Source organism: Sciurus vulgaris (genome assembly GCF_902686455.1).
Source record: "Sciurus vulgaris genome assembly, chromosome: 18".
NCBI lineage: Eukaryota > Metazoa > Chordata > Mammalia > Rodentia > Sciuridae > Sciurus > Sciurus vulgaris.
Genome location: NC_136479.1, coordinates 38,770,742 through 38,797,685, shown reverse-complemented (window position 1 = coordinate 38,797,685; position 26,944 = coordinate 38,770,742). Strand labels below are relative to the sequence as shown.

Below are 26,944 nucleotides of genomic sequence, written 5' to 3'. Positions count from 1 at the left end.
GACTGTGAGCACATCCTTCCCTCCTTCTGAAGTCCTATTGTCTCTGAGATTCTACAGCTCTGGGTCCATCCACTCCCACCAAGCCACCATGAGGACATTTAGGTGACACAGGTCACATGCACAATGCCCTTTCCCAATGACGCCTTCACACTAGCTGTCCTGGCGAGGACGGAGATCCACGTGTCACACAGTGCCCCTCTCGGGCCTGGTTGGTACTGAACTAAATCCACTGGAACAGTGACTCTGTGCCTGGGGCCCTCTCTAGAACTACTTCCAAGGCTCAGATTGTGCTTTAGATTCTTGAGCGTGGATCCTCTCTCCTGCTGTGACACCCTAGTCCTCAAGCAGGGGACACTCTGCACTTCCTGTGTCCCCCGCTGTGGCTGACAATGTGCGGAGCTCCCCCAGGGCCCTGAGGGAAGCAGTGAGCAGCCATGCCCAAGCACACCGGGGGCATTTCCCTTCACGGCCACGGCAGAAACCCGATGTTCTTACCACTTTCCTTCTGCTCTATCCATTGCTGACCTCCTGGGACATAAATAGAGCTGTGTCCCCTTGAGCACCCAAGGGATGTGACAAACGTTCCCGAGACCAGGCCTCTAGGCCGACTCTCCAACTCCTACGGGCGTCTCGTGGCATATGCCCACAGAGCACTGCAGGTGGCCTTAGGCCACCAATCCAAGCAACCTGTTGTGCGCATTCTGTGAGCTGGTCCCTCATTTAAATCAGCAAGACAGAGACCAAGGCCAAGTGGCACCACTCACGGGCAGGTCCCAAGAGGGACCCTGGGCCTGAGTGACTTTCCGCATCAGCGCTGAGCAACACAGGTGGCCCCATGGCACGCGCACGTGCCCTCTTTAATAGAGAGGCCTCCTCCCGTCATTTCTGACTGGCTCCAGCGTAAGTGATTCTTAATTGATTTCTAATATTTTCTAGTCTTGATTTCTCAGCTACACTCCTGACTAATAAAGTGTCTAATTATCTGTTTAAAGTATGAATGAATTCAGTCTTTGCTGATCTACTGAGCAACATTTCCATCGAAATGCGAACACAATCTAAAAATCAATATGAGAATAGTTGCGTATGGTGAATCAACATGGCTACAAGCAAGTATGACTTTTCCTTTTTGGGGGGAGTTTCACTTAAAATTTTTTTTAAAAACCATTGAGCAAATAAACTTGCAGATTTTCAGATACAAATGATGCAGTATTCACCCCATTATCAAAATATCACAATCAAGTATTCAAGGTCTTTGTATAAAAAGAAGCCCTTGTCTTCTAAGTCAATGAACATGTAACAGGTTGGTCCCAGTTGTGGAATTGCATAAAATTGTACTTTTTTAAGCAAAGAAGAATGAGCTTAAAGAGAAACAGTGCATTCATTTTATTGTTAAGGCTTTCTTTTCATTAAATGATTTTCTCATTGTCAAACTGAAATAAGCTTAGGAGAATAATGTCTGCCATGTGGAAGAGGGGCTTTCTGTCTGAAGGGGACGATTCAGGCTGAGCTCCCTTCTGCTGCTGGCCTTCCCACTGTGGCTGGTCCCGGGACGCCAGGCTCTGCTGCAGTGAGGGCCGCAGTTCCGCTGCCCACGTGGCAGGACAGTCCCAGCCCCCAGGAGGCCAGGGTCTTGGCTGTGCTTGTGATCTTTTGACTCTGAAGATGATACTGCATCTTTACCAAAAGCAAGACGCCACAAAAGCAAGCATCCACATGGCAAGCAGCAGCGGGGACTCTGCGAGGTGACCGGGCAGGCTGCTGGCCACTACTGATCTGAGGGAGCGCGCACACGGAAAGCAGGACATTCAACGCGGAGCAGGGTGGTACACTCACACTGTGCCGGTAGAAGGGGTCAACTTTTGTAGGGTATTTGTCAAACTGTAAAGGGATCAAAGCAAAAGCTAGTTACTTCATCTGCATTGGTTCACTGCTTCAGAGGGGGCAGCCCGACAGCCTCTGCAACACTGAGATGACACCAGGCCCCGTAATCGCTGGACAGGAGCCATCTGAGCTCCTGAGCCTCTGACGAGGCTCCAACAGAAATGAAAACACCGAGTCCACTCTGTCTGCACCACGCGTCCCTTGAGTCCTGCCCCGTGGCGGTGAGCATCTACTCTGCGTTCAGAGGCTGGCACACAGTGAACCCCCAGACCGGGAGGACAGGCAGCTCCCAGGTCAGTTCAGGGAGCTGAGCACAAGGCCTGGCTCCTCCAGGGTCCCTCTCTTTCACCTTCTCCTTGGCGGAACTGCAGGTCTGGCTGTCCTCTGAGGTCCATGCCACCCACACAGCACTTTGGGCTGGGTCTTCTGAACAAAAAGAGGAACCCTTCACCCCAGACCTCGCGCCTATCATCCTCCAGTATGTTACGACCCTCTGGTTGAATTCGACTGCGAAACAGCTCACACAGGCCAGCACGACATTTTCTCAAAAGAGTAGGTCCTTAAGGTTTTAAGGCTAGGTGGGCTGGGCTGGGCTGGGCTCAGTGGATTGCTGGCCTCGCAGTGTGAGGCACTGGGTTTGAGCCTCGGCTCTGCATAAAAAATGAATAAATGAATAAATAAAGGCATTGTGTCCATCTACAACTGAAAAAGAATTAAAAAAACCTGTAACTGTTGAGAAATGTAGTTCTTACAGATAAAAGGACACAGGATTTGCTGGAGGACTTTTTTTTTTGGTTGAAATGGCCTCATCTTTAATATCCCCCAAGTGAAACTTTAGAGATGTACATTAAGCCATGGAAGCTGACCCCGTGGGTGAGGAGAGGGAGCACAGGAGGGAGGAGAGGCCCCCCCCCCCCCAGGGAGGCCAGACCTGCTCTACAGGGCCTCCAAGGACTGTTCCTCTGGAACCATGTGCTTCCTTAAACACTAGAAATTGAGTGACAGAATGTTCCAGGACTATCTGCGGGAGAGCTGTCTCAGAACGCATGGAGATGTCTAGCCTGACACCATCAACTTCAGGTCCCAGTTCCCTGGGGCCTGGCAGTGCCCAGACATGACCAGGGCCAGGGCTGGCCCTCTGAACGCAGCCCCCACAGGGCAAGCAGCTGGCCCGGGGCCCTCCCCCCGCCCTCTCCCGCCCCAGGGCTGTGAGCAGCTCTGTGCCGGCACCTGGTCCACACCGCTGTGCCTGGCCACCATGCGCCGTGCCCGGAGAAGGCAGCCAGGCTGCGAGGAGGCTGACCGCACCCCGGAGTGCGCATGGTGGGCAGGGCCTCCTGGGTGGAACACCTGGTCCTTGTGGCCGCCTGGCCTGGGGCCCACTCCCACGCCAGCCCCCCGAGCTGCAGACGGAAAGGAGTGCGCTCTACTTATCCTCACATTTCTGCCTGGGGTACGCACCATGGGAGGTGCTGGCGTCGGCATGATGGCGGTGGGCGGGATGGCGTGGGGGAACGGCGTGAAGGTGTGCTGGTGCGTGTGCTGGTGCGTGTGCTGGTGCTGGTGCTGGTGCTGGTGGAACTCGGTCCGCAGGTAGGGCGGAGGGCCCAGGGAGGCCCCGCGGTCAGCGCTCTGGGAGGCCAAAAAACGCGTGTTCAGTTCCTGCCGCAAGATGTCTTGCTCTGGAAAAGAAGGAAAGGGAGATGATGGCACCTTCCCCCTCCAGTGCCTTAACAAGAAGGGTGCGGGACTGGGGACCTGGGGCCGGGACCAAGGGGCAACGGTGATAGTCCACCCAGGCCCGCCATGGCCTGGTTCCTCATCCATACGACTGGGACGGCCCTCGGGCCTCCCTGGGTTGTCTGGGGATCCGGGGTAAGAGCAGGAGGGTGCCCAGGCACGGCTGCTGTGAATGGTGGGCTCTCCTGCTCTGTGCAGCTCTCAGGAGCAGCACGGCCAGCATGGACCAGCCCTGGGAGGGGGACCCGGGTCTGTCCCTGAGTCCTGGGGTGCATCATCCCAGTGCGCCTTCCCTTCCCAGGAAGGTGGGAGCCTTCAGGCAGGCCCTCGCACCAGGATGCAGTCTAGGCCGCTGGGGAGCACCCAACGTGGGCCTCCAGGCCACGGCGCTCGGCTGTGAGCGCAGGGTGCGCCCTCCGGGCCTCGCCCCTCGGGCCTCCTGGCTCCACACACCCTGCTTCTTAGGCAGGGTCCACTCAGGGCTGATCCACGGCTGTGTGGTGCTCAACGCCACAGGGCTGCGGATGAAGACGAGTGTGCCTAGCCTGGCGAGGAGGGACGATGGGGCGGTGCAGGCCTGGCGCCCACAGGGCATCCTACCTGAGTAAGTGCTCCCGGCAGGGTGTCCAGGGACCTGCAGACTCCCTGACGTCAGAGGTGGTGGCGGAGGCAGAGCAGTGGGCGGGGCGAACATATTGGGGTGATGTGCGTGTGCAGGGGGCTGGAGGGTGGGAGTGAAGCTATGCAGGGGGCTGTGGTTGGGCAGGGCGAGGGGGAACGGGGAGGCGGAGGGGTGGTGGGAGATGTGCGGGGCGGCCGGCTGGGTCTTGGCTGGAGTGCTGCTTCTGCTGCTGCTGTCGGAGCGAGAAGGGCAGAAGCACCTCGGGTGAGCGCTGCGCTCTCGGCAGTGCCCTCCTGCCCCCGCCGGGCCCCCTGACAGTGGGCCTCAGGAGACCACTGCCTGGGGCTGTGGACAGATGTCCAGGTAGCCCATGGCCGAGACCAGGGCCCTGGCTTCTCCTGCCAGGCTGTCACCCTGCTGTCACCTGTGCCACCTCCCCCCTCTCAATCCCCACGCTTCCTGCAAAGCAGCCAAGGAACAAAACAGAATGACAACTTGTCTGCTACCCCAGAAACGAGGGACCGCAGCAATGGCCCCGGGGCAGAAGCTGGGCTAGCCCCTGGGGGGAACCTGCCTGCCTAAGGTGTTCACCTGTCCCAGACTGGAAAAAGCAAGTCCCTGACCACAAAGTCACAGGTTTCCAGGAGGAAAAGGGGAGCACAGCACCCGTCTCAGGAGCCCACAGGCCTCCAGGCCAACTTCAGAGGCTCCTGCAGAACCTGGCTCTCCCCTGGGCACGTCTCCCTTTCCCTTAGCTGGCTTCCTCTCTGGCCCACAAAGAGGAAGCAAATCCTAGTGACAAAATGCTCAGACCAGAATTCTGCTTGGGTCCCCATCTCCGGCCAGAGATAGGCCTCCCTGACCCTCCTCCCTCCCGAGGCTCAGCCCGGAAGCGCCCTCAGAGGCACCTCGGCCTCCACCCCTGGCACACGCCTTCAGCCGTTTCTTCTCTTTTATCTTTTGAGATGGGGTCTTGCTATGTTCCACAGGCTGATCTCTACTTCTGGGCTCAAGGCATCCTCCAGCCTCAGTAGCTGGGACCTCAGGCGCATGCCAGGGTGCCTGGTCAACTGCTGGGTAGGTGCCCCTCCTTCCCACCTCCCTCCTCCAGGAGACCCTGGATGGTTCACCCTTTACAGCGTCAACCCCACCACCGACCTGGGTCTCACCCAGCAGCCCCTTCCCTGTCCTCTGCCTCACAGAGGAAACAAGGACAGGTCTCAACAGGGCAACCCATCCCCTGAGAAGCCCTTGCCCAGGACTTCCTGACCGTCCAGCAAAGATGGCGGGCAGGCAGACAGCAGGTCAGCTCACCTTAAACTGTTGAGGCTCAGGCTGCTGCTGTAGGCTGACAAGGGCTGGGGCAGGCCCTGGGACGAGGGGTGGGCCTGCACAGCGGGGAGGTGCTGGTGGAGCAGCTGGGTGGGGGACGGTGGCCTGGGCGGCCGCTGCACCTGAGGCTGTGGGGCGGGCTGCAGCGGGGCCTCCGGGGGGCCCTGCAGGGGCTGCGTGCTTGGAGGAGGGGCCGTTGGTGGGGCCTCTGTGCGTGGCACCAAGTCAGGGTCCGGAGAAGGGGCCTGGGGCTGGGGCTCGGCCTGGGGCTGGGGCAGCGGCTGTGGGACCGGAGGGCAGGGGTCCTTGAGCACCACAGGCTCGAAGGCAGGCTCTTTGCAGCAGTCTTGGCTCTTCTCCTGGCTTCTCTCTAGACCCGATATCTTGGGAACAATCGGCCCTGCATCCTGGCTGTCATGTTCAGGCAGCGCACCAACACCTAACTCCGGATCTGTGTGGGGGAGAGCAGAGACAAGCCACAGACAGTGACACAGGAGCGTGGAGCCTGGGAGCCACTCCAGGCTGCACTGCACAGCAGGCCGGCCGCATGCCACCCACCACCCCTCCTGGAGAGAAAGGCCAGGAAGCCTGCCCTCAGCAGCCTGCAAACCAGGGTCCCCTGTCTTCACAAGCCTTTCTGAAGCACAGTTAAGAAATTAGAGCTCACAAAGTTGATTTTTCCCTTTAAAAACAAATACAGTTCTTGAATCTACAAGGGAGAGTGTTTTCAACAGCAAATGAAGCGATGTTACTTAACAACACACAGATGTTCTTTCTTGCTTTCCCCTGCCCCTATCCCAGGGACTGGGGAGGCGCACTTGACATTCTTAGAGCAACAAGGTTTTTGTTTAGCAAGTGCCAAACTTCCAGTCAAGTCAGGCCTCTCAGTACTTCCCAGCAGACACGGACATCTGAGATCACAAGTGCCAGCGTGAAAGTAAGTCACGTGTACCATGACTACACCTGCCAAGGTCTTTCAGGAACCCCCCGGGACCACGTCAGGTCCCCACCCCACTAAGGTCAAAGGCTACGGATGCTGAGACTAAGACTGGATGTAAAATTTAAGTCAAATTCTTTCGATTAGAAAATAGATGGTCCCTGTATAAACTTAAAAAATAAGCTTCCCTCCTAAGGTCAAGAGACCTAAGTGTTACGACCACTATGATGTCTTGGTTATTATCCCAGAAGCCGAATTCCATAAAATTCTCAAATAGAATATCGAAAGACCAACAAGAAAATATCAAGGAATAGCCCAATTTTGGAGTAAGTTCTTTTGTAAACATCTGGCAGGGGGAGAGTACCTTGACTCCATTTCTGTGCTAAGAAGATGCACTCTTTCATTACCACAGTTCAGAGACAGGAAGAGCAGCTTACCACACTCTGAACCGAGGGCACCTGTGTGAGCCTCCTCTTCCTACCCTCCTATCAACTGTGAAAAGTGGGTGCCACCCACACGGGTCTGTTGCTGTGCACCCTCCTGTGTACACGCACTTAGCTCTGGAATCTGCATTAGAGCAATCCATGGTGTTCACGTCCTCTTGGTGAGCAGTGCAATGCAGTACCGTGCACCCAAGCAGAAACCAACCCTGACTTACAAGCAAAGCACATCTGGGGCTGGGGTGGGCTCGGCCAACCTCGGTCTGGGAGAGCGGCCGGGAACAGCAAGACCCACGCTGCCCCTGCATCAGGGAGGAGGGGAGCAACTGCATTTGTGACCTCTTGTGCGAACCTGTTTCTGCCCAGTACTGTTTTAAGAATCTCTGTAGAAGATTTCTCCTTACAATCAAAGCTAAAACTTTTTGGGTCCCCCAAACTGGACCATCGAGCTCCCTGGTGAGGCCAGGGAAGAGCAGCTGGGGGGCTCCTGGCCACACAGCAGGGCCTCTTGTCTTAGAAGCCAGAGTGGGGGTCCAGCCCTGCCCTCGCAGTGCTTTTTCTGTCCTCTCTCACAAATTCTATTTTTCCTTCACCAAAATTTCCATAGTGCTATTATGGATCACTGAAAACCACACCCTGGTTATAGCAGGGGTACTAGTCTGGTCTGGGAGCAAAAGCTTCAGGAACCCGGAATTCCAGAGCACACACACCAGCAAGATGCTGTGCACACGCCAGGACGCCTCCCATGCCCACGCCCACCAAGGGGTACAGGCAGCTGGGTAGGAGCATCTGGGTGTGCTTTGCACCACGCTGTTCTCCCTGGACCAGGATGGTAAAGAATCCGTCAACAGTTTCTATTCTGTAAGTTTATATCCAAATTCCTTTAAAAATTAATGTTCAGATACATCTTTTCACATCAACAATGCTTCCTTTCTAAAAGACACCATTTAAATGCCCTGTGCTGGTAAGAAGTCCCCTAGGGACAGCTACTCCCTGGGTCTAGCTTGACCATCGAGCGCCCTGCTTTAAGGAGACTCTGGCATTTGGACAGTGTCGTAAGTCTGCAGGAGCATCTGTCCTGCAGGCGTGGCCTTGCTCTCTTGTTGCCCCATGTCTCAATTCCAGCCCGAACACACCTAGAGAGCGAGGTGTGGTACCAAGAGCGTGGCAGTCGCTGCCATCATGGACAGCAAGGAAGAAAATGGGAAAGATCTGAGCCTCTCTGGTGAACCCCGCTGATCCATCCCAGCCAGCTGCAGGTGAGCACTAAGGAAGCTAGCAGGCTGGAACTGCAAAAGGAGACCACCTGGAGACCATCCCAGCATGGCTCAGGTGAACTGGAGGAAGATCTCACTGAGATGCAGAGTCTGGCCCAGCGGCTCTGGGCCAGCTCCTGCCTTCCTGTGGATCTTGCAGGTGATACTGCTGATTCTTCGACCACACCTGGAATCCAACCCTGTCTCCGAATGGGGATAAGCCCAGAGAAGTGGGAGAACTTCCTTGTTGAGGTTGCCTTGCTGTTTGATAGACCAGAAGTCTTGGGTTCGGCCCACCAAGTGCCTGTCTCCAGTCTACACTGCGTTGCCCCTAGGAAGCAAACGTACCCCCAACAAAGCAGGTAATGGCAAATTCCAGATGCACTTAAAATATTTAAGTAAACCAGTCATTGCAAAGGCTTAGGAAAGCTACAGAGTTATTGCAACACAATACTTTAGCTAAATCTGAAAGCCACCACCAACCCAGCACACTCTGGTACCGTGACCGGTAGGCAAGGCGGCCACGGGGAGGGCTGGAAAGAATGCTGGAGTCCTTGTTTACACAGGCCTCTGCAGACATGGATCAGGCATCACGCATCTTTGTGGCTAATCGGTAACGTTCTTCCTCTTCCTTTCAATTATTCAATAAATGATCTTACCAGTTAAGCTTTTCCATCTTGACAATTTGTCTTACTGTGCTTCTCCAAAATTGGCAGGAATGCATTTTAAAGTCATTTTATATTGCACTGTGTGCTTTGAATTTGCCAAAGGATGAAATTTGCTGAGGTTGAAAGAAATAAGAATGCACACATTGACTAGTCTTATTTAAATGTGGTATTCATTACATTTGGGGGTTTAAGCACTCTCTTCTTGTGACTGTAAGAATAATACATCATGGCTTATAATAAGAGATGCAAATAAAAGTCATACTCCATAGCATATGGTAAAAGGGCATATTTACTGCATGTAAAGTATAAATTGATAAACTCAACTCAATAACTTTTTAAAAAATCTAATGGTGGATTAGAAAAAAATGTGTTTGATTTTGATAGAGATTTGATACAAGTGCCCTGGGAATTCAGACCCTGCTTTTCTACACCCAGTCCTCGGACTGAACCCAGGTCCTTGCACAAGCTAGGCAAGCACTCTCCCACTGATCTGCAGCACGTACCATGTATAGCATAGGATGCCTTTTGTGGAAACAGGAGAATTAATGTGTGTGTGTGTGTGTGTGTGTTTGTGTTTGTGTGTGTATGTATGCACATACCATGTATAGCATTCGATGCCTTTTGTGGAAACTGGAGAACTAGTGTGTGTGCGTGTGTGTGTTTATGTAAGTGCATTATTATAGCCAGGAACTAGACAATGGGGAGACATTTTGCTCTGTGTATGTGAACAAAAAAAAAAAAAAAAAAAAAAAATTTGTAATGAATTTGAAAATAAAATGGATTTGTAAAAAGAATATAAATTACTAAAACTTGACTAAAATAAATCTCAACCATAAAAATAAACTAAGTACTAAATAATCAACACCTTGGCCTCACCCCCACAAAAGGTACCTGTGTCAAATGCAATGTCGACTAACTTTGAGAAACTTATTATTCCTATCATCTAAATGAAAAGTTGACACAAAGTAATTTTTTGCAGGGTTTCGACCTGCACTGAATTTTCCAAGAATGCCACGACTGTACTTCGCTACATCTGGGACTTAAGCAGGAGTCGGTCACCTTTTGGGAAAGTGGTGATATCCACGCGAGGTTGCTCGGGGGAGCTGACCGCCACCACCAGGAGGCTCAGTCTTAGCGGCCAGGGTCATGTCCTTCTCTACCGCAAGCAAGCACTGATGTTGCTACGAATGACTTCCATTTATTTCTCCTTTACCATTTCACTAGGGGACTCACGTGCATCTTAAATTGGGGCGTACAGATGGGTATATCAGCTGCATGTCTTATCCAGCCAGTAAAACGAGCATGTCACCAAACGCCAGCTGCCCTGAACCACGCAGCACTGGGTCTGGCAAGGCTGGTTTGAGCACTCTTATCCTGTGCTGCACCACACCCTTTGCCAAGTCCACTAACCAATGGCACAATAACTGTCAGCATCTACCAGGGCTGGGACAGGAATTCATTCAGGTGAAGTGCTTCTGCAATCCGGCACACAGCGGCTGCTCAGCGTCCCCAGCCATGGCCAGGAGGTACGAACGCCACCAGGTACCTCGAACATAATGACTGCTGGAAAATACAGCGCGCTGCCACTGGTATGTCTCAACTGAAAGCCAGCTCTGTGAGTGTACACACGCACACGCCAAGTGGAAACGCGGCAGTGTCAATCATGCCCCATTATCCAGGGGAGACCTCGACACTACCTTACATACCTGTAATTTTCTTGACTTCCTAAGTTTCTGAAATGAATATATGTTATTACATGAAAGAAAAAAAGACATTATATTTAAAAATGAGCTCCCTCATGGATAATACAGCTCCATTATCAAAACAATGGACTCTTCTAAAGTCTTTTAAAAATTATCTCCTCTGTTAGATGGATTAAAACAAACAAGCAAACCAAAAAACCACACCAAGAGGCCAAATAAATATTTCCCTCTCAGGAACGAAGACAGAATGTGGTACAGGGCTCCCCTCTATTCCTCGACATTTCTCATTGGTGCTAACTAGGTATACTGGGACAGGAAGGAAATTGGAGGAGGAAGAAACAAAAGAGGTCTCTCAAGGTGTAGCCTCTGTGTCTATGTCCTCTACCTGTCTTCATAGTCAGTTATTAAGTCATAAGAGGGCTAACTCCCTGCCAGCTTGTTACTGTTGCAAACCTGAATAAGCCTCAAAGACATTAAGAAAACCATGTGCGGCAATAGCTAGAAGGCGAAGTATCCATACACCCACCCACTCATCCATCCGCTCATCCACCTGTCTACCCACCCATCTGTTTACCCATCCATCTGCTCACCCACTGATCCATCCATTCATGTACCCACCTATCTATCTCTCCATCCATCCATCTATCCTCTTACCCATCCATTCATCTATCTCTTCAGTCATCCATCTGCTCACCTACCCACCCATCCACCTACCCATTCAGCTGCTCACCCATCCACCCACCCATCTATCCACTCACACACCCACCCACCTACCCATCCATCCATCCATTTGCTCATCCATCCATCCACCCACCCACCCACCCATCCATCCGCTTACCCATCCATCCACTCATTCACCCATCCATCCCATCCATCAACCTACCCATCCAGCTGCTCACCTACCCATCCATCCATCCATCCATCCATCCATCCATCCATCCATCCATCTGCTCACCACCCCCATCCATCCACCCATCTGCTCATCCATCCATCATCCATCCATCCATCCACCTACCCATCCATGTGCTCACCCACCCACCCACCCATCCACCCATCCATCCATCTGTTCATACATACATACATACACCTAAGTACCCATCCATCTGTTCACCCAGCCATTATTCCATTCATCCATCTATAGATATCTGAATGTCTGCTCCATCTCCAAGAAATGGACACATTCTATTTTTATGTGACTCCATCTTCTAATTAATATACTTGTTTGTCCAAATGACAGAGCTCCACCATGGGACTCACCACACTGGACTGAAGATTGCAGCCAAATAAGACAAGTATCCCAGACTTAAACTCAAAGTGGGAGCATTGTTAAAGGACTGGAATGTCCTGTGCTGAGGACCCCGGGCACATGCACATGCATCCAATTTCTGTGACTCAACATTCAGTTATTTCAGGTTACCAGTAATGCTCACTGTTTTTATCCCTTCACTAGTCTATTCTGTTACCTTGGACATAATCTCTTCTTAAGCAAACGCTGCATATTTTGTACACACTGATTAACCTGAGTTGCACTAATTTAGCAATACGTTAGCTCCCTCCCAAGGTTTAGATTCTTGCTATCTCCAAACTCCATAATGCACTCATGTTTCACAGGACAGTGTCCACCTTCTGGAACATACATGTCTCTTTATTTTCCTCCTCCTCTCCCTCTTCTTCAAATCATTAAACAGAGACCAGTTTGTTCCATTAGCAGATTCAATTACTCGAACGAATGGAAGGATGACATTTGGTCTTGCAGCTCTGCTTCTAGGCCACTGAAACTGTACAAATAAATTGAGGAAAACCCACTGTTTGTTCAAGGCAAATTAATTTTCAAACACTGCAGGAGTGGAAGATCGGGGGAATGATGGGTGTTTGGCAGGGCTCAAAGAGATTCCATTTTGTGCTTGTCATGTTGTGTAAACATTAATTACCATCTGGGAGGCTAAGCTCCGGCCTAAGTCTGTATCACAAACCTCTGAGGGCCTCCAAGGTTCCTATTAAAAGCAAAATTCTAAAAGGGGAAAAATAACCAGCATACCTGCCAAACACCAGCAACCCACTGGGAGGGCTGGGGAGCCCAGCAGATCAGAGGCCTCTGTCACCTGGGAGGCCCCAGCCGCTCTCTCTGGCCTCCTGGGACTGACCCAGGGTGGGGGCGACCCAGAAGGGATTAAAGGAAGGGCAGCTCCTGCAGTCCAAGCGCTTCAGCGGGTCTCAAGGTATTCCTCCTGCACCCCACCCCAGCGGTGCCACCCTGATGTCCATGTCCATGCCCAGGACCATCAATCACAGTGCTGACGGGAGGCTGGAGGCCAGCGAAGAGCCCTGGAGGGGCTGGTGAGCGCTTAGTTCCCTCGGTGTCCCCTGCAAATAAAACTGCAGCTCGGTCTGTGGCATGGGGGCGGGCAGGCAACGAAAGGACCCACTCAGAATGCAAGATGGATACAGGCGGGCCTCGGCTGTGGGGTGGGCCGGGAGCCCTGGTCAGTGTCAAGATCACACCCAATCCTCCGCTTTTCACGCCCCACGAGAAGAGTGATCAGTGTTGAGTCACCTCCTCCACCCAGCACCGTGCCAGGCCCGGAGGGGCACAGAGACCCAGCAGAGAGCCCCAGTCCTAGAGTTCCGGGGGAGCAGAGCGTGGAGAGCCGTGTGCATTCCAGGGTCTCTCACTGGCGTGGCTGGGGGAGAAGTCCAGGCAACCCCAGGGGAAGCTGCCGTCCTATGTTCACAGATTCCGAGCGGCGCTGGGCACTCCTGTCTATGCACGTCCCAGGAGCAGCCCCGCCTCGCTCAGCGGAGTCCTGTGACGTGTGGAAGACCGCACGTGAGAAACCAGGTGGGAGGATGGGCCTGGAGCTGCCGAGAGCACAGGGGAAGCAGGAGTACCTGTGCGGGGGCGCCAGCTTCCGCCTTCCGCCATAGAATGGCACCACTCCCATCGGAGGCCTGGGATTGACTGGCTGCCTCTCTGGGCCGGGTCGTGTCCCCAGCCCCAGCTGCCCCACCTCTCCAGCCAGTTGGGGCTGTGGATTCAGAGTCCCTGCGACCGCATGCACTGGGCAGGTACACAGGCAGGCTAGCCACCTGGAAAACCAGTGTGGGCGCCACAGCTACTGAGGTGCTTCCCTGCTCAGCTGCAGGGTCCCAGCAAGCAAAGGCGCCAGAGGGACTTCTGCCAATCAGAGCATGGCGCACCAGCCTCAGCCAGGAGCAGAGCCAGTGCTCCTTATCACGATGAAAGACACACCTTCCTCACTAGAGGACAACCGTGAGGAGAGCCTTTGCTTAGCCTTGGAAACTTCCAAGAGGCGGGGCTGAAAAGGAATTACAATTCTAGGTGTTTGGGTTTAGAGAGAGGCAGCCGCCCCGCACCTGGCTGTCCATCTTTCCCATTGGGATCAAGGGAGCACCCGGCAGCTCCTTCCAGCAGCTGCCAGGCTCACGAACGGGTGTTCTGAGCTTGGACGCCTCCCTCACTATCTGCTGTCCCCTGCCACTTCATCTGCGTCAGGCCGGATGTCTGGTGTCCACAGCCCAAAGGCTCAATGATGCCCACGTCATCTTATCTGCTAATGCAGGGAGCATCTTTCTCCCCAGTTTGTCACATGACTCTGTCGCTGTTTTGGTATCACAGGGCTAAGGAGTGTAGCTCCGGGCATGCCTAGCAGAGGACTGGCTCCAGGGTCGCCCTTGTCCCACATTCTGAGGCTCACCAACTGATCTCAAGGACAAGCCTGAAGCTCCACGTGCTGTCCGTCACCCACCCTCCTGCACTGCCAGGCCTGGTCCCTCTCATATGGCTTTGGACACACTCCAGACAATCATGGACACTCATTTATAGACAAGGCTGGTGGGGCCCAGAAAGGCAAGGATCTCTGTCTTCTGAGTGGTCCTGGGCCTTGCTCTCTGGCCTGCTGTCATTCTGCCCACTTGGCAGGTAGGGCTAGGGTGGGCCGGGGTTTCCAGTGGGCAGCTCTGGGCACTGCTGGCTCCCGACCCCACTGCTTCAGAGCCTGCAGTGTGGACATTTCATCCCTCTAAAGTAAAACCACCTGCATTATGTAGTATCCGTACCCACTTCTTTCCCCTCAAGATCGCCGCCCATCCGAGGCTGGGTATCAAGAGGGAGGCCTCAGTGGTGCCAGGAGGAGGGAGTGAGGTGGAGCCTTGTGCTGCCTCGTGGGCCTTTCTGCTCTGGAGGGAGGGAGGAGCTCCGGGCAACCAGGACAGTGGAGCACTCGGGCCCGGGCTCTGTGCCCAGGGCTCGCCTCGCAGCAGAGGGCACACCCCCACAAGCAGTGTGAGTCGCGTTGCGAGTGTCCCACAGGACCGCGCAGCTGCCACCTGGAGTCAGGCGCAGGAGGCGGAGGCTCCTTCAGAGCCTCAACAGGCCCCTGAAAGCACCCATGTTTCCCGGCATGGCTTCCGGGGGGCCCTGTCAGCCTGGAGACAAACTTGCCTGAGCTCCCGTGGACAGACGGTAGGACCCCGCCCCAGTCTGCTGGCACAGCCTCTGCGGCCCACGGGGCCTGGGGCTGCCAACCCCTGCGAGCTGTCTGACTGGATGTGTGCGAGCACCACAGAGGCCTCCAGACTGGACCCCTAGGAGTCGCTGCTCCTCTCTGACTTCGTGGAGTCTTTGATTCTTTCGTAGAAGGAGGAGCAGGAAGAGGAGGACTGACAGTTCCACCAAGTTCTGACTTTGCAGGTCCCCGACCAGCTGCAGCATCATCCAGCTTGGGATGAAGCTTCCAGTGTGCAAAGCACCCACACAGCACTGCTGGGTGCGGGAGCCTGGCAAGGCCCTCTGCGGGACGCCAGTCACGAGGCTGGCTGTCTTCGGCTCACCCCGAGGCCCCCCAGGGACCAATCCCCTCTGCTGCTTCCTGGGCAGGGTTCTCTCAGAGTGTCTGAGCTGCGTGAAGGGGCTGGTGTCCCTTGGGCACAGCGGCTGCCTGGCACTGAGCACGTTCCTGGAAGGCACAACAGTGAGCCTTATTCCTGGTGTTACTTCCCACCGAAGTGCCACACAGATGGATGAGCAGGGAGCTAGAGTCGTGATCCAGGTACAGCCGTGAGCCCGTTAGGGACCCGGCAGTTGTCTCAGAGAAGAGGAAGATTTCCTGTGAACGGATCATGGACAGAACCAGGACAAAAGGTCGTACACTGCAGAAGAACATTCTGGCCTGAAATGACTGGGCTGCTTGTCAGGGCCCCAAGCTACACTTTGGTGCAAGTAAACAGGAGAGCTGAAGCCCTCCTGAATCTGACCCCAAGAGTGGATTCTGATCCACTGGTCCATCTCAGGGTTCTGGATTCACAGAATGGGGGTGGGGCAGGCTGCACTGACGGCTTCTGAGATGCCTGGGAGGCCTTCTTTACTCTCCTGTCCCTTCTGGACTCAGTCGTGAACAGGACCTCACCTGTGGGCTCACAGACCCCACATCTCCCTGAGTGGCAGAAAGGTGATAAATGCTATGTCTTAAACAGCTAGGAACTAAGAATCCCTATGTCAACCGACTGGAAATATGAAAAACTGCAGGGAAACAGAGACAAGAATCTGCCTCTTTCCGGCCACGTTGTTCGCAAAGCTAAAAGATTTTTAAAGGTGATGGTGGGCAGCACCGTGCCGGCCGTGAAGGGGAAGTGCCAACCCGACACTAACCTTCCACAGGCAGTCCTGTAGCCTTCACAGGAAAGGGATCTCCTGCCATCCGTTCATTTGCCATTTTTAATCTCATTTCCTCATTTATCACAAAAAAGGGAAAATATTCAAATACGACCTCCAAATGCTCCATGTCTCTATGGCGCAAGGAGCAGCAGCCGCGACACCTGAAGGGCAGTCAGTGTCTGGAGATAAGCGGGCGATTCTGCCCACCCACGGATGGAGCTGCAGCGAGCCAGCAAGACCTGTGAAGTTGCTCTCTGCCCAGTGGCCATCTGGAAGGGAAAGGCTGTCTCATCCACTCCAATGTGCCTGAAGACACCTGAACTTGATCTTTCAGAGATGCTTCCAAAAACTGGAAGGCAACATGACACTGTGGGTCTCGTCTTCACTACCTGAGGATCCTGTCGCCTGGCCTGGCTGTCCTTGTTACTTCCAGCCCAACAGGACTGACATCAAGCCCACCCTCCCCCAGACCAACTGAGCCTGGACTGTCCCCATCAGAGAAGCTCAGAACCACAGCCGGGATCCACTTCATCACCCTGCAGTGGTTCCTGTGTAAATCACTGCTTATGTGGAGCCATTAAAAACAAACAAAAACAATGGCTACAGAATCTACTGTCCCCCGGGCAGCCCAAGTGAGCTTTTAAACTGTAAATCAGATGAGCTGCCAGCGTGGTTTAAGAGTCCCCAGAGGCCATCTCTTCATACATGGAATCACTGCTCCCCAACCCACGTTCCGAACCCCACCTTCCAGGTCCTGTCCAGCCACTACGGCCTGCTGACCAGCCCCTCCGATGAACTGGATGCTAGCAATAGCTGGCAGGCCCTCACCAAACAGTGTTACCAAATAGTAAGCTACTGCGTCGCCACAATAGATCACTGTACTGTAAAACAGCAGGCAAATACTTCTGTACTTGAAGAACATGAAAACTCACTATTTGCATTTTAATACATAACTCTTTTTAAAGAAGGATCTCTTTAAATCTTTGCATTTATTTCAATTTTGAACACAGTGCTTTCTGTAGAGTGAGCGCTTGATAGTTGATTTCTTCAACTGTATAATAATCAATTTAGAAAAATTTAAGCAAGTTTCTTTATAACTGCAAAAGGGAAAAAAATCATCATAATGAGAAAAATACTCAATAAACAATTACACATTAAGTCAGAAAAATCATGTCTCTTTGGAGTCATTTCCATAATTGGACATTATACTGCAATAAAATAATAGTATATAATACAAGCAAATGCAAAATAATTGGATGCCATTATGAAGTTTAAGAATCCATTTTCCATATATAATAAAACTAATGCTCTACTTTGAATCATAAAGGATTCTAATAGCGTGGTTATTTTTGTATTACCAAAAAAAAGTAGGGCGATGGAAGCCACAGACTGTGGAGGGAGAGCTGCCTCTGGAATCAGGGGTGGGTAGCGTCTTTGCAGGTGCAGGCCCGGGTCTGCCAGCGGAGCTAAGTTCACAGACTCATGAGCACAAGCACAGTTTAATGTGCTAGGAAAAAACAAACTGTTGCTAACCTGGGCAACTGTCATGCACAGGCATCCAAAGGGGTTTGTTTCTAACCTTCTGGAGCATTCCACTGGGTTTAAATCCAGAAATGTGATACAAAGGCAAAGGCCATCCACAGGTAACTTCATACATTCATTATGAGAAATCAAAGCAAAAATGTTTTCTTTTAAATTAGCCATTGAGAACTGCTAAAATCTAAACAGAAAAACGAAATCATAACAGAACACCAGGGAGCAGCATTTCCAGAAGGAACACCGGCCAACACCAAGGCCCCAGCACCAGGCATGGAGGAGGGAAGGCGGGGCTTTGTCCCAGGTGGTGAGACTCTCCAAGTACAAGTGCAACACACAGGCAGAACACGGATCAGAAGCTGGCTCTCTGAAACCAGGGCTCCTGAGAAGGCGGGGCGTCCGCGTGAAGGGTCACAGGACTGCTGACTGCGGGGGGCCATCCTGCTGCACACCAGGCCTTGAGCAGGAGACCCAGTTTGGGCATGCTCCTCCCGGGGAGAAAAGCCCCCCTCTGGGGACTCCTGCCAAGTGATGCTCCTGCAGGCCAGGCACCATGGGTCCCAGGGACGGCATGACCTCGCGGCCACGAGGGCTCAGGGCCGCCCACTGCCCCCATGCCCACAAACTGCACTGGCTGATTTCACGTCCACCTGTCTCTCCTTCGACCGTCTCCCGGGAGGGCACCAAAGCAGGCTTTGGTCTGGAAGCAGGACTGAAGGGCATTCTGAAATCCTGGCCAGAAGAGACAGGCTGCGACGGGGCACTGAGTGAATGTCCCCAACGAGGGATGTGCTGGGCCACAACCTTGGTGGTGTCAGAGGTCCACTTGGCGGGATAGGACGCCAAGTAGCCTGAGGTCTGGGAAGGCCCACTTCTAATGAGTCCCATTCACTCAGATCTAGACACCTTCCCCGACAACCACACCTAGACCAAAGAGTGCCGCTGACACCTGGTGTGTTCAGTGTCCCGAGGAAAAATAAAACCTGCCTCCCACGGGCAGGTTTGGGACTCAAACGGTCCAAAAGGGTTAGGAACATGCTAATCCAAGGGTGAAGGGCAGGGGCGGAGGAGTCAGGCTGAAGGAGCTGCCTGCTCGGCACCTCCTTAGCGAGAGCTCTCGGGCACTCCCGAGAGGCTGAGCGGACCGGTGTTCTCGCCTCCGAACCCAGGGCCCTGGGCTGGAGCTCGTGCTGCGGGCTGGACTGAGCCGTGCGCGCCCCTGCAATGCCCCCTGCCTGTGACAAACACAGCAACTCTACCTGTCACTCAAAAAAGGACACTCTTGCAGACACCAGGGGCTCAAATACACAAGTTCATTTCCTCTCAAAAAAGCATGGAGATGCCTGTTCGTCCCAACTTCCCAACACCCCTCCCTGCCTTCTGAAGTGCCACCCAAACTCTTTGCTTGAATTCTGTCCACTGGACATGGTGAAGTGGCCAAGGCCCACAGGCCAGAAAGGCCCAGGCCAAATCCGCAGAGGTCACGTCAGATACACGCTATCTCGTCAGTCAGAGCTGGGGCTGGGGACATCGCCTGGGAAAGCCAGCTCACCCGCCCACAGCAAGGAGGTGCCACCCAGGGCGGGACCAGGGTGCTGCCCGCAGAGCCCAGCGCAGCTCAGAGCACAGGGACACCCCACGCCACTGGACCTGACAGGGACACGGGTTACAGAGCCCCGTCTGAGGAAGAGCCTGGGTTCTGCCGGCAGAACGCAGTACCGAGGGGCGCACCGTGACGGTGGCTGGGTGAGGAGCGGGGGACAGCGCGGGTGGATTCCTCCTAGGCACACCCACGCCCCCTGGAACAGTTCTGAGGCCACCTGGTCGTGGCACATTTAGATCCTGGTTCTGGCTCTGCCACCTGTCCACTTGACGAAGCCACCCTGCTGCCTCCCAGGGGGTCTCTTCATGGGGACCAGAAAGAAGGCCAGGCCTCCTGATTTCTGGGTTCCCTCCAGGTCCCAGGGCCTGAGACTCCACTGGCACCTCAGTCTGTTCTCTTCTCAGGCTGTCGAGCCACACGCACGTCCACCACGAGGTGAGCTTCACCTCAGAGCAGACGCTGATGGTAACCAGCTCTCCTCTCCACGCTGACCCCAGAGCAGACCACCTCCTGGACCCTGCCACTCAACGCTGCCGGTCACATTTGTGAGAAACCGCTCAATGTATCAAAAGACCCGTATGGAATATTCTCCTGGCCGGTCAGGACTCTGAGAAATGACCACATCCGCCACTTCTGACACCGTCACATGTCTTCTGGTCTTCCCAGGGCTGGGAGGGCCATAGAATAGAGCTGCTTCACTGACCAGGTGACAACAGAAGCAGGGCCGCACACCTGCCTGGAACATGCCCTCCACAGGTGACGTGCAGAGCTGAGCAGCGCCACGCAGGGTCCCAGGCGCAGGCCTGCTCTCCGGCTCTCCCAGGACCCCCGCTGCCCTGCCCCCAGGACGGTTGCCGGCTGCTCTCCTCTGCCCAGCACCTGTGCGCCAAACTCAGGCTTCTCCAGGCCACTCCCACGATCACCACGGCCTTTCTGCCAGGTGCTGACCTGCACTTCGGTGTCACATCAGGGAGTCCTGAGCCCGTGGGGAGCACCAGCCCCTGGGCGTGGGAAGCAGCAACGTCTAGCGCACACGTGACACACTGACCCTGCAGCGGGGCGAAACCTCATCTTGGAGATGGGCCCTGCCCTGGTGGGCAGCACTGTGAAGGTGCCCAGCACTGTCCTCCTGCACCTGCTAAGCAGCGTCGCTGGGGACACAGAGCCCCCTGAGCAGGCGCTTTTGGCTCCCCTGCTCTGGGCTCCTTGCCCCCATGGCTCAACAGAATGGAAGCAGGCTCGCTCTGCAGTGAGCCCGGGCACACACGGACTGCCAACTCAGCAGACGAAGAGACATCCATGGCCTGGCTGCAGGATGGCACCGCAACACCAAGGGCAGGGAACCCCGCTGCCCCTTGGGAGAAGAGGACTTGTACGACATGATCCCCAGGGGACCACAGACAACCGGGAGGAGACGTCAGTCCAACAAAGACGACTTTTCTAATGGCCCAGAGACAAGAGCTCACGGAGGGCGGCCCTCTGACCAGGCACAAGCCCCGTGCCCGCCTGCCTGGGAGCTCCAGACAGCCGCCCCTACCACTGAGTGCAGCCACCACCGGATCCTCCCCCAGCAACACCCTGCTCCCAGGTCTGAGGATGGGCTCTGGGCCAGGGAAGTGGCTCAGTGGGGTTCTTGCCCAGCACGAGGGGTCGTGGGTCCTACCCCCAAACACACAAAAACGCAACAAGAACAAAACTTTGTGACTGCAGGAGAGCCAGAGGCACTGCCTGTTGGGCACCTGACCCTCCCCTTTTCTAGACAAAGAATCAGTGACAGAGGGCTCATGGAGCCCAAGAGGCAGAAACACTCCCGGGCCGTCCGCCCATCACTGCATACCTGTGTGATGCCCTCGCCACCCCAAGACTGCTGCTGCCCACTCCGGGCACCCCGTGGTTCTAGACACACAGCTGCCGCTCTGCAGAGGAGACCGCTGGCCTCTGAGGACTGAAGCTATTCTGAAAGGGAAATCCGCCTTGGCAGCCCGCTGGGCAGAGCAGTTGGCTCTGTTCTGGGCTACGGTTTCTGGTGTGAGAACCAAGCCTCCCCCATTAGAGGTCTGCGAGGCTGTGGGTGGAGGACACCACCCAGGACACACGCCTTGGGCTGCAGCACCAGTGCTCACTAGGGCTCGGAGCAGGGTCCCCAAAGCCCACGTGCCAAAGGCTTGGTCCTCAGCTTGGAACTCCCGGAAGGTGGGGCAGCTTTAAGGGGTAGTGGGAGTTTCAGGCTGTCTGAGCACACCCTGGGGTCTGCAGGATCCTGGTCTCTTCTCTTCACTTCCCAGCCCCCAGCTCCCACCGTTAAGTGCTGCCTGCCACAGGACCCAGAGCAACAGGGCCAACTGACAGGGACCGAAGACGCAAACTTTCCTCTTCTTAAGTCGATTCTCTCACGTGTTTGTTACAAAAACGGAATGATGACTAAAACAGTCTTGCTGTGGGATTCTTCTAGAACCCAACACCCAACCCAACAATAAATTACAACCTTCTCAGTAGATGTTACTTCCACAAGGGGGAGCGTGGGGACAGGGGCGAGTTGAATACACTTCATATTCAATGTGCCTTAAAAATGAGTAAAAGACATTTTAAACTAGATTAGCTTCCTTCTACCTGAACCAAGCCTTTCTGTTGTGTCCAAGACTTGAGCCTCGACTAGAAAACCACACAATTAAATTTCAGTGTCCTTTTCCAACACTGAGAAATGTAATCCTATGGTCACCTCTCCCTGCGGATGGCACTCTGCTCCAGGGCTGGGCAGCCCCAGCATACTGCTCCCCACCACTCATCCCGGGCGCCGCATGCCCCAGACAGCAAGTTCAGGAAGCAGCTGCTATCCCACCAGCTCGTAAGGCCCAACACACAACTTGCCACCGTACGTCCCGTGTCCCAGTGGTCAGAACCAGCTGCTCTGAGCAGAAGCCTCGCGGGCTCACCCTGCGCTCGGCAGCGCCTCTGCCCTGCCGTCTGCTCAACAGCACCTGCTCCTCTGGCCAGTCGGGGCAAGGGCCCCGAGTCACAGGGCCGCACCCAGGCAGCAGCAGCGGCAAGGTGCATGTGTGGAGACACGCCACTTCCGGCTGGTGTGCCGGGCAGGCCAGCGCCGTGGCTCCCGCGGGACGTGGCCCCCGCGGGACGTGGCCTGAGGCCTCCTGTCCCAGTGTGAGGCTCGTGTGCTGACAGCAAGCGCATCTCCCGGCCTCAGTTCCTGGCCCTGCTGACTTCAACTGACCAGAAGCTGCTTTCAGTGGCGACCTAAGCCTCCCACAGTGGGCTGTCAATTACCAGGGTCAAGATTTAAAACCGAATTAATTTGTACATTAAATGTTTCTCTTATTGCTAATGGCTGAACATCATAATCTGTCTGATCTATAATATTTTACGGCTATTCACAACCTCAGTAAAACGGGTGATGACCTTCCCATCCTCAAGGTTACCAGGAAGCCCGGGATCTGCAGATCAGGGCTTCTCTTTCCCTCCGGCTCTGATCAATAGTCCCGTGGACCCCTGGGAAATAAAACAGGCATCGGGCAGAACGGGAAAGAAAAATGCACGTCAGTCCACTCTGGCAAGTGGTCACTTCGGGTCATGACTTTGGGGAAAGAGGAAACATACTTGGGAACGACTGGTTCGAAGGGGTCTGTGAGTTACCTCTACCTGTGACATGATTCCTTCCTCCAGAAATCGCACACAAATGAGAACCGAGTGCAGCAGCTGCGACGGTCTCTCCCAGCCGCGCTACAAACAACAGAGCCAACGGCTCCAAAAGTAAGTCCCTCGCGACGAGAAGCAGCCTGCGTGGGGTTCTGGCTCCATCTCGGCTGGAGAGGTCTTACTATGCGCGGCCATGCTGGCGAGGCCTGGCCTTCCAGGCCCTCAGCGCATCCAGGGGGTCAGCCAGGGCAGCAGGACTGGTGGCCGCTGGAATGAGGGTGGGAGCCAGTCACTGGGGCACCGGGGCCTGTTCATGTCTGTGCACCATCATCTGGGCCACGCCTGGATCCTTGTCCAGTCGGAGAGGCACTCTGGAAACCTCCCGCGTCTGTGGAAGGGAAAGGGCCCCGGCGCAGGGACCAGGACGCGGCACGCAGGCCGCTCCTTCCCACGGCGGCTCGGGGCTTCCCACCCAGGCGCTCCCAGCCCGAGGAGCCTTTCAACCAATGACCCACCATCAGGGAAATTCCCCTCGAAACAAGTTTGGATGGATTGACATTCGACTAGTTTAGACAAAAAAGCCCGACCTGACGTTGCTAAAAGCAGGAAGGAGTATAAATGAAAAGCTGCACATTGTACAGAGTTGTCTTCAAACAAATACCCACCCACGCCCCAAGTCCTGGAGAAACGAAGCCAGAGCATCGCCACTGACCCCAGGACACTGGGCAGCGTGTGTGCCAGTCACTGCCCGTCAATCTGCTTCTGTTTCCGGCTGGTGCAGGAGTGTGTCCCAGCCTCACGCTTATCCTTCAGTGGCTGTTTCTGGGGTCCACAAGTGCTAGCCACTGCCGCCTTTGGTGACATGTATTTGCGCTGGTGGGAGACGAAGATCAAAGCAGCTACTGAACAGCCGCTCCCTTCGTGTCCCTTGCCCTGGGAAGGTTCCTCCGTCAGGTTACGTTTTCACGCAAAGCTAGGACTTGATCTTGGCCAGTCTGCGTGTGATCCTGTGGTCTTTCGCCGGCATCACTCTATTCTGGTTAGGACAGACAGACACGGACGCACAGAACAGGTGTGGCCACCCTTCCTCCTGTGCCTGTTTTCAAGTCCAGTCTCCACTGGCCCCTCCCCAGATGGATTTGATGGTAACCAACCTACACTCCTAATTAGCTTGGCTAAGCTTGGTATCCAGTCCCCAATTTTAGAAATGGCTGTTTCTGGAGTCTTGAGTCTGGTGTCTCGGGTTCGAGGTTCTCCCCGCTGAGGCCACAAGTCCCCACACATGGAGAACACAACAGCCTGCTCCCTGGCCTGTCTGCCCTTCCAGCGGACATTCTGACGGCAGACTCTCCCCAGCTCTGTTCTTCAAACACAGAACCCTGAAGGAAAAGCAGCACAGCAAAGCCAAGAAGAGGGTCAGGTCCAGGGAAAACAACTCAGAAGCACCCGGACCAGGGACAAGGCAGGGTGTTGCCTGGGACACTAACGTGGCCCACAAGTCCCCTCCTGGGGCCCTGAAGTTAAGGGCTAAGGCTCTCTCCAAGCACCTACTGAAACCCAGGCACCCCTGCCAGGGGTCAGGGTCCCCTGCACTCAGCCTTGGCCCAAGCTCCGCTTGGGCAAGCCTGCGACGACCACTCTTCCTTCCCGACCGGAAGCACAGGGAAGAAGCTCCGAACAGACCAGCAGACGTGCCATGTCCTCTGGCGACACCCGCTCCCAAGTCAGCCTCGTTGTTTGCGTCTTGATTTCAGAAAGACCAGGTGAAGCAGGGCGCGCAGAGCCAGCTCTGTCCCCCAGCACCCTGATTCTGGGGCAGCCACTTGCAGCTTTCCTGGGTGGGGTTTCGTAGCTGGAGAGGGGCCACTGACCCTATGAATCATCTGTTCCCCCAGAGATGCAGGCCAAGTGCACAGAGTGGACAGAACCCATGTCCACCATCAGGTAGTAAAGTTTCCTAAAACGGGGACACTGTCCTACTAATGAGAAGCTGGATTTTTTTTTCCTCCTCCAGATTTATATTTATCTTGACCTTGGGTTGAAAGCTTATAATTATCTCCCCTACTACCAAAAAATACCCAAATTTCTTCTTTAACCTTCAACAGTGCTATGCTGAATTTAAATTTAATTACTAAGCACAGAGGCAGCTCTCAAAACAGCCTCTTTAATAAATCATTGCCTCCATTTTTTAAAGAGGCAGAAATGAAGATATACAGTTGAAGAATTTTGGACAGGCAATAAAATGCCTTGAGTAGATACTATAGAATAAACCCCAAGTTACCTTGGAGACTTTGACAGTTATCACACGGTCTTATTTTCTCTTCCTGGAAACCCTGCCTACTCTATGGAAATAGTCCCTCCTTACCTGAGGTTCCCCTGCCTCAGTTACCTGAGGTCAGCCACAGGCAGTGCAGTACAGAGGGACCTGGGAGGGAGAGAGGGAGGGAGGGAGGGAGGGGTGGAGGGGGGAGGGGGAGGGGGAGGCAGGGAGGCAGGCAGGACTTTCTTCACAGTGCACTGCATTACAATATATCATTATAACTGTGCAATTCTGTTACTGTTGCTAATCTCCACTGTGCTCATTTGTACATGGAACCTTATCAAAGATAAAAACACACACTATCTAGGAGACTTGGCACCTGCCTCTGTGAATGTGGGAGGCAGGCTGTACTATTTCCCACCGAGCAGAAGAGGTGCCAGGAATCTATACTACCACTCCCCCCAGATCACCCGAGTCCCCCACAAACACGCCAAAGTACACAGGATTTCATTCAGGGCTCATCTTTAAAATCCGTTGGAGAGGATGGACATCATCTTCCTGTCTCCACACTGGCCAGGGACCTGAAGGAATAACCTCAAGCCTGGCATATGACCGGCTTCCAGGTGACATGAGCTCAGGAACCACGGCCTTCGGTGTCAGCTCGGCCTCAGGTTCCCCAGGCTCAAGAGGATTCTGAGAAGTCAAGGATTTCTAAACTCAGGATGGTGTCATCCACAAATAGCGACAGCATGCGCTCTTCTTTTCCTGTTCGTATCCCTTTAATTTCCTCCTTCTGTCTAACTGCTCTGCTGGAGTTTCAAGCACGATGTTGAACAGAAGTGGTGAAAGAGGGCGTCCCTGTCTTGTTCCAGTTCTTAGAAGGACAGCTTTCAGTTTTCTCCACTTACGGCCCTGGGCTTAGCCTAGAGAGCTTTACGATGTTGAGGCCTGTCCTATGACCCTGGAAAGTACTGTCAAAGGCTTTCTCTGCATCTATTGAGACAATCACATGATTCTTGTCTTGAAGTCTGTTAACGTGGTGAATTATGTTTACTGATTTCCATATTTGAACCAACCTTGCATCCCTGGGATGAACCCCACTTGGTTGTGGTGCACTATCTTTTAAATATGCTTTTGCATGCAATTTGCCAGAATTTTATTGAGAATTCTTCCATCTATGCTCATTAGGGATATTGGTCTGCAGTTTTCTTTCCTTTTTTTTTTTTTTTTAAATTTATTTTATTTTTACAGACTGCATTTTGAGTCACTGTACACAAATGGCGTACAACTTTTTGTTTCTATGGTTCACACCATCTGTGTGATCATACATGTACATAGAGTAATGATGTCTATCTCACTCCACTATCTCTATCTTTCCTAGTGCCTCCACAATCCAAAGTTCCTCCATTCTTCTCTTACCCTGCTACCCTGTTATGTATCATCATCCACTCATCAGAGAAAACATTCAGTCTTGTGATTTTTTGGGTTTGGTTTATTTCACTTAGCATGATATTTTCCAATTCCATCCATTTACCAGCAAATGCCATAATTTCACTCTTCTTTATGGCTGACTAATATTCCATTGTGTATATATACCACAGTTTCTGTATCCATTCATCTGTTGAAGGGCACCTAGGTTGG

At 53.8% G+C, this 26,944-nt stretch overlaps 1 protein-coding gene across 12 annotated transcripts in view; it reads right to left on the bottom strand.

Moving 5' to 3' along the window:
* AUTS2 (activator of transcription and developmental regulator AUTS2) overlaps positions 1-26,944 on the bottom strand; it is a 1,098,554-nt gene that overhangs the window by 18,869 nt on the left and 1,052,741 nt on the right. For 5 of the 12 annotated variants that reach the window (XM_079120201.1, XM_079120204.1, XM_079120193.1 and 2 more), the window contains 4 exons: positions 5,558-6,026; positions 4,222-4,475; positions 3,322-3,563; positions 1,834-1,878 (listed from right to left, as the gene is read on the bottom strand). In XM_079120201.1, the coding sequence (XP_078976327.1) occupies positions 1,834-1,878; positions 3,322-3,563; positions 4,222-4,475; positions 5,558-6,026 (1,010 nt within the window). The remainder of the gene's footprint in view (positions 1-1,833; positions 1,879-3,321; positions 3,564-4,221; positions 4,476-5,557; positions 6,027-26,944) is intronic. The other 7 variants (XM_079120194.1, XM_079120196.1, XM_079120202.1 and 4 more) reach the window with 3 other exon arrangements.